This window comes from Dama dama, chromosome 11, assembly GCF_033118175.1.
Source record: "Dama dama isolate Ldn47 chromosome 11, ASM3311817v1, whole genome shotgun sequence".
NCBI classification, from domain to species: domain Eukaryota; kingdom Metazoa; phylum Chordata; class Mammalia; order Artiodactyla; family Cervidae; genus Dama; species Dama dama.
The window spans coordinates 23,140,885-23,155,330 of NC_083691.1; the positions used below are offsets into that span (position 1 = coordinate 23,140,885).

General features: G+C 36.6%; 1 protein-coding gene across 1 annotated transcript in view; it reads right to left on the bottom strand.

The window, feature by feature from the left end:
• Nucleotides 1–14,446, bottom strand: part of NBAS (NBAS subunit of NRZ tethering complex) — a 308,496-nt gene that overhangs the window by 153,802 nt on the left and 140,248 nt on the right. Inside the window, exons 28-31 of the mRNA XM_061154831.1 lie at nucleotides 14,116–14,238; nucleotides 9,810–9,912; nucleotides 6,031–6,260; nucleotides 3,095–3,207 (exon numbers count right to left, since the gene is read on the bottom strand). Of these exons, the coding sequence (XP_061010814.1) occupies nucleotides 3,095–3,207; nucleotides 6,031–6,260; nucleotides 9,810–9,912; nucleotides 14,116–14,238 (569 nt within the window). The remainder of the gene's footprint in view (nucleotides 1–3,094; nucleotides 3,208–6,030; nucleotides 6,261–9,809; nucleotides 9,913–14,115; nucleotides 14,239–14,446) is intronic.

A 14,446-nucleotide genomic window follows, 5' to 3' on the forward strand; every position in this document is an offset into this window, starting at 1 on the left:
GGCTTTTGGAGGAAGGGTAAATTTTTATTAGAATTAAATTTCAGACTTTCAGAAAGGTTGCAAGAATGATACAAAGAATTCTTCTATAGTTTTTGCCAAGATTAACCCAGAATTCTCAGTGTTCAAAATATAACTTTCAGGACTGTCTAGGGAATATTTTACTATTATCTCCATCTGAGGAAGGTAAAGTTCAAAGCCATTAAGTTGACACAGATCACACAGCTCAGACCGGCTGAATCAGAATCTAAACGCAAGAAGACAGACTCATAACTGCATGTCATGCCTAGCAGGGTGTTAGTCCCTCAAAGTCAAGAGGTACCCTTTCATTATTTTGGTTGCTGGAATAAACGTGCCTAAATTAATGTTTATTGAACGTAAGGAAAGGAGAATGGAGAGAGGAGAAGGAAGGGACAGGAGGGGAGGGAAAAAGGGAGAAGGCAAAAGAGGGTAAGACCACTCTAATTCTGCCAGCATTAAGAGGAATTCCAAGAAAAATCATAAAAATGACAGCTGATAGTTGCAGAGCTCTTACTATACCCCAAACACCGTAAACATAACAGACTTAATCTTTGTAAGCAATTCGATAAGACGCTTATTACTACACTTATTCTGAAAACAAGAAAAGTTAAATACAAAGAAAAGTTAAGATAAGTGTCCAGTTATTTAGTAATATGTGAAAAAGTGGGTTTCCTCTGTGGCTCAGATGGTAAAGAATCTGCCTGCAATGCAAGAGACCCAGGTTCGATCCCTGGGTCAAGAATATCACCTGGAGGAGGAAATGGCAACTCACTCCAGTATTTCTGCCTGGTAAATCCCATGGACAGAGGAACCCGGCAAGCTACAGTCCATGGGGTGGCAAAGAGTCAGACACAACTAAGTGACTAACCCTAACTAACCTAAGGCTGGGCTTAACACAACACCCTTAAGTCTGGAAAATTGATGGACTCTATTGTAGAAAGAACACAGAGATAACTGAAATATCTTAAATTGGTTCACTTGAATATAAGAATAACTAACACAACATAGACACCCAAGATATATGGAAAAGTACACACACAAACACATCATAGGTGACCCTTACATAAGGAATCATTTTTATATATTTCTGATCCTATTTTCTATTAACTCATGCATTATATCTCGCATCACTAGCCTTCACCACTGGAAACATCAACTCTGAGAGTGTAAGCAAAGAAGGGCATCAAAACAAAGCAAAGTGACAAAGTAAACTACTGTACACTGACTACAATAAAAAAAAAAAATAGCTGGACCATAAGTCTTTAAATATCAAGTTATTTTGTTGATCCAGTATTACTGATGAATATGAAAACAGCTTAAACCTAAACTGCACCTGTGGCATAAATACAAAAAACAGTACAGAAAGGGAATATTCCATCTCCACATCCAGGAGTCATTCTAATAGGAAACTCCAAATCAATATACCAAACTGAAAAACTGTCAGGACATGAAAGCAACATCTTTCTTAAGATTCTCCTCAGTCAGGAAGTTTCTTGGCGAGGTGGCAGGTTTGGCTGAAGGTATTCAAATCCATCAGCTGATTTGCAAATATTGCCAATTGAGTACCACAGAAAAACCAGAGCTCAACATAATTTTCAAACTTCAGTAACATTTGGGAAACCAATTTTTTTTTTTTTTGTATTCTTTCAATCTGCTTGGATTAAATAACTAGCTAAAAGATAAACACACACAGGGTCAAAGCTATAATGACCTGACCTAACAAGAAATACAAGAAGGACAAAAGTTTCATAGTACTTTGGACTCTCTCGTGATTGAAATCTTCAATTAAAAATATGTGTTTTGGGAGAGGTAGTTGATGATTTAAGACATTTGAGAATAAACTGAAAATGCTTGCTGGTAAGTCTAATTAATCCTCACAATTTAAAGAAGGTTTGAGCTCAAAAAATTACATGAATGGTACAAGTGAATAGACTTTTCTAGCAATTTAACAATCACCTTGAATATACCTATTTAAGACACTGCAGGATATTTACAATCACATACTTATTACTTTCAAACAAAAATCAAGATAACAGTAATACCAACTTTCAAAAAATCTTAAGAAATTTGTCTGACAAGCAGAACTTTCATTTTTAGTAAAACTACAGTGGAAATTCACACGAAAATGTCTCCACTGGCTGACATTCCCTAAGATCCATCTGACTTAAATTACCTCAGAAGATAAACACACCAAGAAACCTGTAACAGACTATCACTGATCAATGATATTAGGAGTTAAAACAAAAAACACCAGAGACACAATTCCAGTGAAAATTTATCAAAAACCAGAGATGAAAAGAACTTAGCTAAACCTCTCCCACTCCCAATTCTGAACATTCCCAGAGTTAGAATAAAGATAAGAGCCCTTTGCTGTGCACCCTAAACTAACACAACACTGTCAGTCAATTATACTTCAAAAAAAAAAATAAAAATCTTTTCAAGAATAAAGATCAGAGATTACATGGAAACTAGCCAAGCATACCACGAATCACCCAACACACTCACTTCCTGCAGGGCACTGAGGTCCAGGATCTGAAGCAACAGAAAATCTCCCTCCTGCTTATCAGGTGAGGTTCAGGACACTGGGAGATGCCCATTGTCCCAAAAGGACAGATGACTTGTTTGGGCTGGTACTAATCTGACTTCCACCTTCAGGTAAAAGAACTTGAGCAATGCTAACATATTGTTAGTAATTTAACTCTAAACAATTTCCCGTCACTCCCTCTGTTAAAAAAAAATATGGATTCAATTAAAGAATATTCTACAGTAAGCATAAGAAGAAATAAACTATTATCATTTAGAACTACTTTTAAATTACGCAATTGAAATGAATAAATTTCAATCCAAAACTGATGTAAACGTGAAACTCTCATCTGTAATCCCCAATTTCTCTTTTTGCTTTTATCCAACAGCCTCACCGCTGTACTAATGTCACTGAAAAATGGAAGAGGGCAGAACCTATTGCTAGTGGATTAAATGACCAAAAGTACTCTTTATTTAGACACCTGAACAGGAATACTAGTGAATTTATGCAAAAGAAGTTAATAAAAGTGCAACAGTTAAGTAGAAAACTCACCTTGCAAAGGCAAGATCTTCACCCCAAATTCTTCAAGGCACCCCAGGGCCTGGATAAGATCGAGCTCCTCTTGAATGGCAGCGGGTCGATCTGTTATCAGCTGTAAACAGCACCTAGGACAAAATCATTTTTAAAGTGGAAAAGTAGCATATTTTCAGCTAAACTGCCCTTCTATGAACGACAACACAGAGATCCAACACATTTATCAGACAGCAACTTCCTTCCAGGTATTCTGCTAGAGGCTTTCTGATCTCTTACTTAATCCTCACAGCAAGCCTGTGAGACAGAGAAATATCACCACCTGCTTTTCAAGGAAGCCAAAACTGAAGCTCAGAGGTGAGCGATTTGCGCAGGTTACAGCACGTAAGGAGGATAAAGCAAGATGTGTTAGCTCTGGGCTTAGTGCTCTGTTTACTATTGACTCCAAAGATGATGATGATATAAAAAGGATTAAGCAAAAAGAATTCAGATAATTTCTAGCTATTCTTCTAAGGAAAGCAGAAATGTCTTGATTTCAGTCACAACTTTGTCTCTCAAAGGAAAAAAGAATAACCTAACAAAGTGCACAAGATACATTCTGCTGATCAGAAACAATCAGTTGGTGATGCAGTACTGAGATAAATGTAAGTGACAGTGATTTGATAATCTCAGAATTTGTGATACCTATGAGGATTTTAAGCAAATTTTGTGAAACTCAGAGAAAGCTTACTTGATAAATTTTAGTTAACAACAAACCTATTTTCTGAAAGATGCACGTAGAGGAACAGTGGGGCATGAGACTAGAAAGGACAGGCAGAGATCAGGCCATGAAGAGCTAATGATGCTAAGATCCTGGACCATCACAGGAAGATGTCTAGGCCAGTGTCTACCTACATGACCAACGGAAAGATATACGCCTATCTTCTTATTGCAAAAATTAGGGCATTTAAATCAGATAAGCCCATGGCTGATTCATGTCAATGTATGGCACAAACCACTACAATATTGTAAAGTAATTAGCCTCCAACTAATAAAAATAAATGAAAATAAATAAATAAATAAATAAACAAATCAGATAAGCACTAACACATACTACTGGTTCAAGGGGACACAGTATATAACCTATTTATGGTATCTACCAAAATTCCAACTGCATTTACCTTTGAACATAGGAATTCCAGCTCTAGGAATTTATAGGCTCTTTTTGAAATAAAATACACTAAATTGGGAACTAATTAAGTAAACTAAATAAAAGTCAAACAATGGAATATTCTACAACCACCAAAAAAGAATGCAACAAACCAATATGTACTTACACGGAAAAACCCTAACAGAGAAAGGCATGTACAAGTCGTAAGCACCTGTGACTTAAAAAAGAAGAATGCAATATTCAATAAGATATTCCAGAAGGATACACAGGAAATAAATTAAAAATATAGAGAGCATTAAAGGTAGGGGAACTATAATGAGGAGAAAGACATTGTCCATAGCTATCTTTCTATATTTTTGAATATTTCAATCTCATGGCTGCATTGCTTCTTCAATTAAAAAAATTAGCAAATAAATAATAATTTAATCAGTAAGAATGGATGGCCATTTTCTATTTCAATAAAACTTTGAACAATTAAATATATATGAGCTAACAAGTCACAATCAGTTGGTGCAACGTTATACACATATGACACTTTTAAAATTAAAGTGTGTCCTTATAGGAGAAATTCCATGGACAGTAGAGCCTGGCGGGCTATGGTCCACGGGGTTGCAAAGAGTCGGACACGGCTGAGCAACTAACACTTTCACTTCACTTTCACAGGAGAAAGGAGATGGATGAAAGGAAAATACCACAAGTATAGTTTTTAAAATGATCTCTAGAAGCATCTGTCAAGAAGATTTAGGTCAAACACAACTCCCAGTTTCAAAGGCTGTTCTATTTGATATTTTCATCATCTGAAATAGAAATACTATCCCTTGGGAAAGGAGAAAAAATTTACTAACTATTTTAAACAACTTTGTCAAGTTTAATAACATGCCTGGAGAAAACATGACTCTGTGATAAGATTTCACTGGGGGGAGAAAAGTTACCTTTAAAAGTCTTGCTAGAGTTGAAGCAACTACTAGTCATTGGAGGGGAAAAGTAACTAAATAACCAACACAATCTTTACACCAAAATAATACAAATAAGCCCAAAATTTCAATGCAAAAATAAAACAACTGAAGTAGTAAGAAAACAATATGAAAAATGACTTTAATGATCTCTGGAATTACAGGTCTTTCAAAGTCTGACACAAAAGACAGAAACCTTATGTAAGAGAAGAGAATAACAATTACAATTTTTAGAAATTCTAAATAGCCATTTGAAAGATAAATTATATATATAATATAAAGCTGGCAACATAGTTAAGCCATTAAGAGAGGCAAAGGGCTAAAGTTCTGCATGCAAAAAAAAAAAAAAAAAGCTCCTAAGAATCAATACCAAGAAAAAGGAATGCTAACTTTCCTATACAATAGGCCAAGAGAGGAATAGAATTCCTAGTCCATAGTTTTCCACTTAGAAGGGACATTTGGGTTTTATTATCTAATCAGGTCCCCTGTCCCTAAGCAGACTGGAAGCCATGTAAAGGACACAGACATGGCCTAATGTGCTAAAATTTTCCAGAACCCGGATTTGCAGGCTACCACGTGAATTTCTTCCAATAGAAGAAAAGTATAACCTTACAGAAAATCAGCTAGAATGACTGTGGAAAAGTGTGCTAGAGAAAAAAGGTCATAAACTAATTAACACTCATGACGTAATTAAGTTTTCTTTCTATACTCAAGCACTAAGCAACTGTACCCTAAACAGAAGGGTCACTCTGTACTTGTGATAACATATTTTGTACATCAGAGAATAAAACCAACAGTGCAGTGTGTGTATTCTGACCCCACTCTCTCTTATGGAGAACACAGAGTTCCTCTACCTGGCCAGATCCATGCAGGTGTCAGTGAGGTTGGTAGAAGAATTGAAGTACTCTCTACTGGCTGCCAGAACCAAGTCAATACTTTTTTCGTAACTGACCCTGTATTGGGTTTTTCCTTTATGGGCTATACTAGTTGGTGGATTTATTGAGCAAGCACTGCAGTGCATCATCTGCCCAGCCAGGTGGATGTTCTCAAGGCGACTGGAACACAGAAGACTTTCTGTAAATATCTGAGGAAAAGAATAAACTAGAATTAGTGCTTAGAAAGGGAGGACTCGATTCTCAACACAATGGAAGCTCTGATATCCAAGTATAATAAATTTTAAAAATACCTCCATTCTACAAGTAGAGGTTGCAGAATATCATGAATGTATCTCAGTGACAATGAAGCATATTTGAAAATGCTTAATTTTATGTTATGTGAATTTCACCTCAATTAAAAAAAAAAAAAACTCTCTTCTAGCAAGAAGAAATAATTTAACTGAACAAACTAATGGTAAGCATACTTTCATGTGTTAATAATGAATACTTAAGTAAAATACCTAAAGTACATACTCACTAAAATCAGGTCCATTAGACATACTGTCCCACACTCTGGTTAAACTATAACATTTTTATTTTTTAAAAGAAAATCTTTGAATATGGTACACATAATTAATGGCTGCTTAAAGCACATAAAGTCAGTCTCAGAAGTGTACGTGCATGCTCAGTCTATCAGACACATCTGAATCTTTGCAACCCCACGGACTGTAGTCCGCCAGGTTCCTCTGTCCATGGGATTTCCCAGGCAAGAATACTGGAGTGGGTTGCCATTTCCTTCTCCAGGGGACCTTCGGTCTCACTAATACCTAAGGTACAAATGTTCTCCTTACACCTCATCACTAAAATGACAATACACCACGTGACATTTTTTTGCCAATCTGCAAATTAAAAACTATTTAAATACAACAGAAGCTACTTGGTGGAAGGCAGTTGTGCAAATACCACAGTATTTTACAAGGCAACTTATAGCACCAATTAACATAAAATTTATTCTATAATTGAGGTTATTTACTTCTTCCAAAAAAGTCTGATTAAAGAGATACATTTAAGCCCACACTAATCACATCGACACATAGTCAGCACAAGCACTTCCCTGGGAGAACGTCCCTGGGACTGCTCTTTCCTATCACGCCACTGTTGGAGGAGGACAGAAACAGAAGCAACAACTGAAAAGATTTCATGGACAGGCAAGAGTTTCCTTATAAAAAGGAAGAGTACTCAATTTTGATAGGATCTCTTTATTTTCAATTGTTCTAAGCTTCTGGAAAAGGCAGTTTTAGACAGGCCTTTATTAAAATGACTGGCAAGGATAAAATTACTAATCTCCAACAAGGGATCTGCTATAAAATACATATTGTGGCAGAGAGCAAATTATCAGGCAGTAACCCTAATCACTTATACGACAGGTGAAAATGGCTCGCTCCAGGTGACCAAAATGACTTAGGTGTAACAATTTCTCTTTTCGTTTGATTTATTCAGGTAAGCCATAGAGAGTCAATGCCCAATACTGAAAATTACAATTCACTCCTATTATTTTAAAGATTTTGCTGAAACGAACAGTACATATTTCTGCTCTACAGGCTATATAAAAATCCTGCACCTTATCAAAATTGGGCCAATGAGATTTCAAATTAATTTCCAAGAACAGGTAAACCGAATATAACGGCCACAAGTCACTAAGACAGTATAGCATAATTTAAACAGCACTAAAGTATTTTAAAATGCCAAATCTGGGTTATTCTCTAGAATCAATTTAAGACAGTTATAATATGCTTTAAAATGTTTTCTCAAAGGAGAAAGACTAATAGCACAAAGCTGTTAAAATATCAAAGCCTAATACAAATAAATGTGTTAAAATATAACAAAAACGATTTAATATGTCAAGCTGTTATGATAGATTACACAAAAGTGAGTTCAAGTGTAATATATTTAATGCCAATTTTTCAGTCAGAATCAGAACATAACAGGAAATAATGCTACGCACACTTAGAAACTACTTTAAGCATACTAATGACAGTTAAGATTTGGGGACCCAAATGCATACAGATTATTTTCTCCTGAAACTGAATTTCCAGCTTTGCTTTAGATACAAGGGGGAAGTTACTGGCAGTTGTGCATGGTCGGAGACTACAATCATCAATATAAACTTTACACCCATCAAGCACATAAAAATCTGAAGTTCAAATACAAAACTATTCATTTCTCAACAGCCTATGTTCATTTCTCAACAGTGCTCTTTTGTTAAAACCACCTTGAATTTAAAATACATATGATTTCATAAAACACAGCCCTATTTTATAACTCTCATTTTATCAACAGGTTATGCTTCATGATTGTCAGAGCAGAGCAACACAAGAAATATCCTCCATAATTTGAATCTGGCTTATGTGATAGGAAAATTCAACTGGGAACACTCCTTTGAATTGCATCTCATTAAAAATAGGTTAGCTGGATCATTTTCCCATGCAAAGCCTGAGGAATTTGGTGGTAATACACATACCTTCCAAAATAAGGATTCAATCCTCCTGGGTTACAATCCTAGACAAGTAGCCATCCTTAAGTACCCTTTGTATGCCAAATACTAGAATATGCACTAGGGGAGCTGAAGATGAACATGATCTAATAATGCCTGACTATAGGCTAATGACCAAGAAGAAGAAACATACACAGAAACACGCAAGTCACTACATTTGAAAGAAAGGCTACACAAGAGATGAGCTATATCAAAGAACAAAGGAAGGCATCTTAGAGGACATGATTGAGCTGAATCCTACAAGTTATCGTCAATTTTCAAATTTAAAAAAGAGGAACATATTCCAGGTAGGCAAAGGGAATAATGTGCAGAGTCACAGAAGCAGGGAACAGCATGGTGAGCGGAGGGACTCAGGACAGATCAGACACCACTGGAGCCAGGGGACACAGTAGAGAGTGTCAGCGGCGAGAAATGCACAGGGTAATCCCCAGTGGCTTTCTATGACGGGTACTTTCTGACTATAGACAGGGAATAAGTAGCTCACTCTAAGAAGAAGAGTGTAAGGAAAAGGTCTGCTTTGGAAGAACGCTCTCAATCGGCATGAGTTAGGAGACACGGAAGGAGCGGAACAAGTTTGGAGGGCTATTGCAACTTAGCAGAGATGAAGACCGGGCAGATTTGAGAGACTTTTCTCAGGTACATGACGTCGTCTTTCACAAGCCACAAGTGTTAGTCGCTCAGTCGTGCCCAATCTTTGCGACCCCATGGACTGCAGCCCACCAGGTTCCTCTGTCCATGGGATTTTCCAGACAGGGATATTGCAGTGGGTTGCCATTTCCTTCTCCAGGGGATCTTCCCGACCCAGGGATCAAACCCAGGTCTCCTGCACTGCAGGAGGATTCTTTACCATCTGAGCTATGAGGGACTTCCAACTACGATGAAGTCATTTTTGGTGACCACCAAAACTATGAAATATGAAAGAGAGGCTTGTACTTGACGTACAATTGTACTTGATGTACAATTCTGAGTCTTCCAGCTGAGAATTAACCCACTAAATAAATGTGTGGCAATGAACAAAGACAACAGAAATGTAGATATGAAAGTGCTCACACTCTAAAGCACTACTCAATTACCAGCTATTCGTCAATAATTCAGTCCTATTACTTACAGTGAAGCTTCTGGCCATCATCTTTGTGTTCAATCAACAAAATCTAACAACCAAAATTTTAAAATTAAAAGGAAACACTAAAATCTGTCCAGTTACCTCATAGCAAGCGTCAGAATCTAGACACATGTAAACATTCTGCTGCATAGTTAACATGTCCTGCAGCAACACTCTCCAGTGAGACTCACTGACCGGAGGCTGCCTGGGAGGAGAAAAAGAAAAAAGAAAATTGCTATTGTCAATTGACCAAAAGCAAAAAAATTGGTACCACCATTCTATATGCCACACAGCTCCTAGATGATCAACAGAAGTATATTTCATTTGAATTTCCAGGGGGAAAAGTTTGGAATAAAGACAGAGGGAAAAGGTGGGCAGTGACACAACATCTCTGATGTTGTGAGCGACCTCAGTCACGGGCGGCATAGACACAAAACTGGAATAGCATTCTCTGACTATGGCCAAAGTATACATACAAGCTGTGAGTTTCTATGGTGAAATAAAGGACACGGCCTAAGATAAAGCAGCTACGATACAGCAGAAAAAGCACTTGGAGACAAGAGAATGCATTTCAAAATTCCATCTTCATCATGTTGCTATTGCAAGCAAGGGATGTTCTTAACTTCAACCACACGTGCAGACGGAAAAGGCCACAGAGGCCACACATGGCTTGAATCTGGAAGTGAGAAGCGCAGCTGGTCAGCAGGGCAGCCTCAGGGTTTCCTCTCAGTGGGACTCTCGGCAGAGTCCAGGGAGTCTGGGACAGTGTTGCGGGGGTTCCTTCCACCCAGGTGCCAGCCCAGGTGGGACAAGACAGAGCCCTGTAAGGCAGCTGCAGTTCCTATCTGGCTTACGAAGACACTTCTTTCCCCACACAAGTTGGTATCTATTTCAACAATTCCACAGCCACAGTGTTCAGGGTAAGCCAGTGACCACACATGGGAAAGTTCAAAATAGCAAGTTGCTATCAGGTTCCCCAGTTTATCGACAGTCTCCTCTGGTCAGAAGCAATTTACCAATCAAGCACTGCTCGGCCTCGAGCAGTGAGGCCTAGACAATCTAGCTGTTCAAATACCATGTCATGGTAGTTTCCAGAGTCACAGAGTTAGATATTGGATGGCTCAGGTTCTTCTGCAGCAGCAGAAAAGGTTTTGTTAACAATGCCCCAGAGACTCACATACTAGCTCTGTGACTGCGAGTATTTAATACTCCTGAATTTCAGATTTCTAACTTAAAATCCATCTCAGAAAATGATAAGGAATGGAAGAGATTACTGTGGATAAAACAGACAATTGAAGCAAGGTTTTTCCTAAGTGTAAAAACAGGCTCAACTGCCTGTATGGAATTGAATAAACTTACTAATTTCTTTGAACTTCAGATCCCTTTTTTGTATATTATGAGGATTAACTTAAACGAGAATGTATGAAAAGACACGCCTCATATTTTTCTGGTACAACAGAGCATTCAACAAATGTGAATGAACGAATGTGAAAGTTACAAACACACTGTTTTTCTGTCATCACATACACCATCACAAATATTGCCTGGTAGGAGGGCGAATGTACTATAATTCTCTCCACCTCTCTTCAAAGTTCATCTTTGTTGACTATCTATGAGTTTGTAAACACCATTTATGTTTATTTTCTAGTTTTGAAGTTCTATATAATCATGAATCTCATTGCTTGAAAAGGGTAGGTTTTGTTTTGTGTTTGTAAAATACCAACTGGATGTTTCTTTTCCATGCATTGTTTTCTTTCTTATGCATTAAAAACAAAATTTGCTTCTAGCATTTTATATTTGTTACACAAAATGAACAATTATTTCTATCCCATACGCAATAAAGCTTAAGATAATACATTCTTTTCCAGCATACAAATACATAAAACAAGCTGACATATTTGCAAGTCTTCAAGGATAATCCCTGAAGTGCTTCCCTTAGTTAGACACTGGTATGTGAACTCTTTGGGTGGACTTCAAAAAATTAAAGGGCTCTTTCAAATTTGGCTTGCAGGCAAAAAAGTAGCAAAATGTTTGAAAAACTGAGTGTCCATCTTGCACAAGCTTCATAAAACCAGATCTGGGCACTGTCTAGTTGAATTCAAGTTATCATGCCCAGCTGTTCTTCTGGAAACCAGCAACACGGGACAGATGGTATTAATGCTTGCTCACACATGGCTAGCTGTAAGCACAAGTTCTAATTAAAACAAATTATAAGACGTTATTTCCAGTGGTCTTTTCAGAATACATGCAGTAAATAAGAACCAAGAGCAGAACTTGGGGGCACTATAACAAGAGGTTTGAAAATTGACAGAGAGATACCTGAATACAAACATGATGTATTAGTTACCACTTTGGAATGAAGGCATGTGTTATTTTCCAGAGAGAAAATAGTACAGCATTCAAGGTGGTAAAACCTCATCAGTGACACAGTCAGTGAAACCTGTCACCATTTAGAATATGGATAAAAAAGTTCTATAGTTGCTGAAGGTCAAGCCGTGGTAGCATATGTGAAATAATTAAGATTCATTTCAAGTTGACTACCTTGAAGAAAGAGGCTCTCTTACATATTCTCAGTAAGTAGAATGCCATAAGTAGAAATTAACTTCAAAGACTTCAAAAGCATTTGAGAGATTCAACGGAAAGACAGCAGGTAATTTAGCAGCAGCACCAACACTTTCTTACTGAAGAGTGTGTTCTAAGGTAGAGCCAGCATGGTGGCAAATACTGACCAACTGTTTACAGCTGTAAAGAAATCTTAAGACTTACATTGTCAGAATCTTCTAAGTTATTCATTTAAAAATTGAGAGATGGCCAGTGACATATAAGATTCCAAATTACTTGTATGGTGACTATAACACTTCCTCTGGATAAGCTGATGATTTCAAGGGAAATGCAAGGCACATAAATCAATAACTATAATAAACTGTCCAAAAAGAGATGCAGGAAAGTTTTAAGACTTCCTATAAATTTACAACAATTTTCAGACTTACTACAGATCTATAACAATTAACATAGTATGGTTATTAGAAAACAGACAAATAGATCAATGGATCAAAATAAAGAATTCCAAAATAGGCCCCCATTACATGGATGACTGATAGTCAACAAAGATGCAAAAACAATTCAGTACAGAAAGGATAGTCTTTTTAACAAATGATGCTGGAATATTTAGGTATTAAGAAAAAATCTATATCGTGAATGATAAACAAAAATGAACTCTCAAAATGGGCCATGAATCTGCCTGCAAAAGGAAAAACTAAAAATTTTACTACAAATGGCAGGAGTAAATCTTTGTGGCAAAAGTTTCATAATATGACATCAAAAACACAATCAACAAAGGACAAGCTGATAAACTGGATCTTCTCAAAATGTATAAAATATTCACTTCAAAAGACAGGTATGAGAATGAAAAGATAAGACAAATGGGAGAAAATCTCTGCAAAAGCATATATCTAAGAAAGAACTCATATCCCGAGTATATAACAAAACTCAAAATCAGTCAAGAAACAAAAGTTCAGTTTTAAAATGATCTAAGAAGATACACTGATGGCAAATAATCACATAAATAGATGCTCAATGTTATTACTCTTTGGAGAAAGGAATTAAAACCAAAATTAGACACCACAACATATTAATACCTATTAAAAAGACTGACCATACCAAGTATTGACAAGGATGGACTTCTCCTAAAAGACTGATTAAAAGAAAAAAAAAAAAAACAAAAAACAGTACAAATGCTTTGGAAGACAGCTTTTCCAAAAGTTAATCATCCATCGATATGATCCTGCCATTCAACTCTCATGTATTTATCCAAAGGAAATGAAAGCATATGTCCATACAGAGACTTCTACATGAGTATTCATAGCAGCTATATTTGTAAAAGCTAAAACTCAAAATAAACCAAATGTCCATCAACAAGCAGAATAGATCCACAAAGTGCAGTAAATCCATCCATGGAATAGTAGTCAGCCAACAAAATGGAATAAACTATGGATCCATGATACAACTTGATGAATCACAAAATAATTATGCTGACTGAAAGAAGCCAGACAAAAAGCATACTGTTATGACTCCATTTACATCAAATTCTAGGAAATACAAAATAAGATACAGAGACAGAAAACAGATCAGTGATAGCCTGGGCAGGGGATGGGGAGAAGCAGGAGGAGGAATGGGATTATAAATGAGCAAAAGAAAGCTTTCAGGGGTGATGGTTAGGTATGTTATTTTGATAAGGTGAAGGCTTAAGGGTACATACGTGGATCAAAACTTATCAGCTTCTATACTTTATATGTGCAATTTATTATTGGTCAATTATAATCCAGTGAAGTCAGAAAAAGAAAAAAAAAAAATGCAGTATCTGTTTCTAATCATGCACAATTATCAATTAATTGTGTTTATTACTCACTTTCGACCGGTGTGCCTAGTCAATCTAACCATCAGCTTGCGTGCCTCTTCTGAGCTAGACTGAGTATTTTTAACATAGGAAATTGGTTTCTCAAGTCCATGTTTCTCCAAAATCTCTGATACACTGTAGGTAAAAAAGAACTTTTCAATATGCTTTGCTACCAAACAAAACAGCTCTAAAAATCTTAAACATACAAGTAGAACTTAGGTTTAAGTACTGAAAACAAAAATTAAAAAGTAGCACAAAGAATGACCCAATTTTACACATTACATTAATTCTTGGCCAAAGAAAAGCTAATAACTATATACCAAATTTTATTTCCCCTACTGAC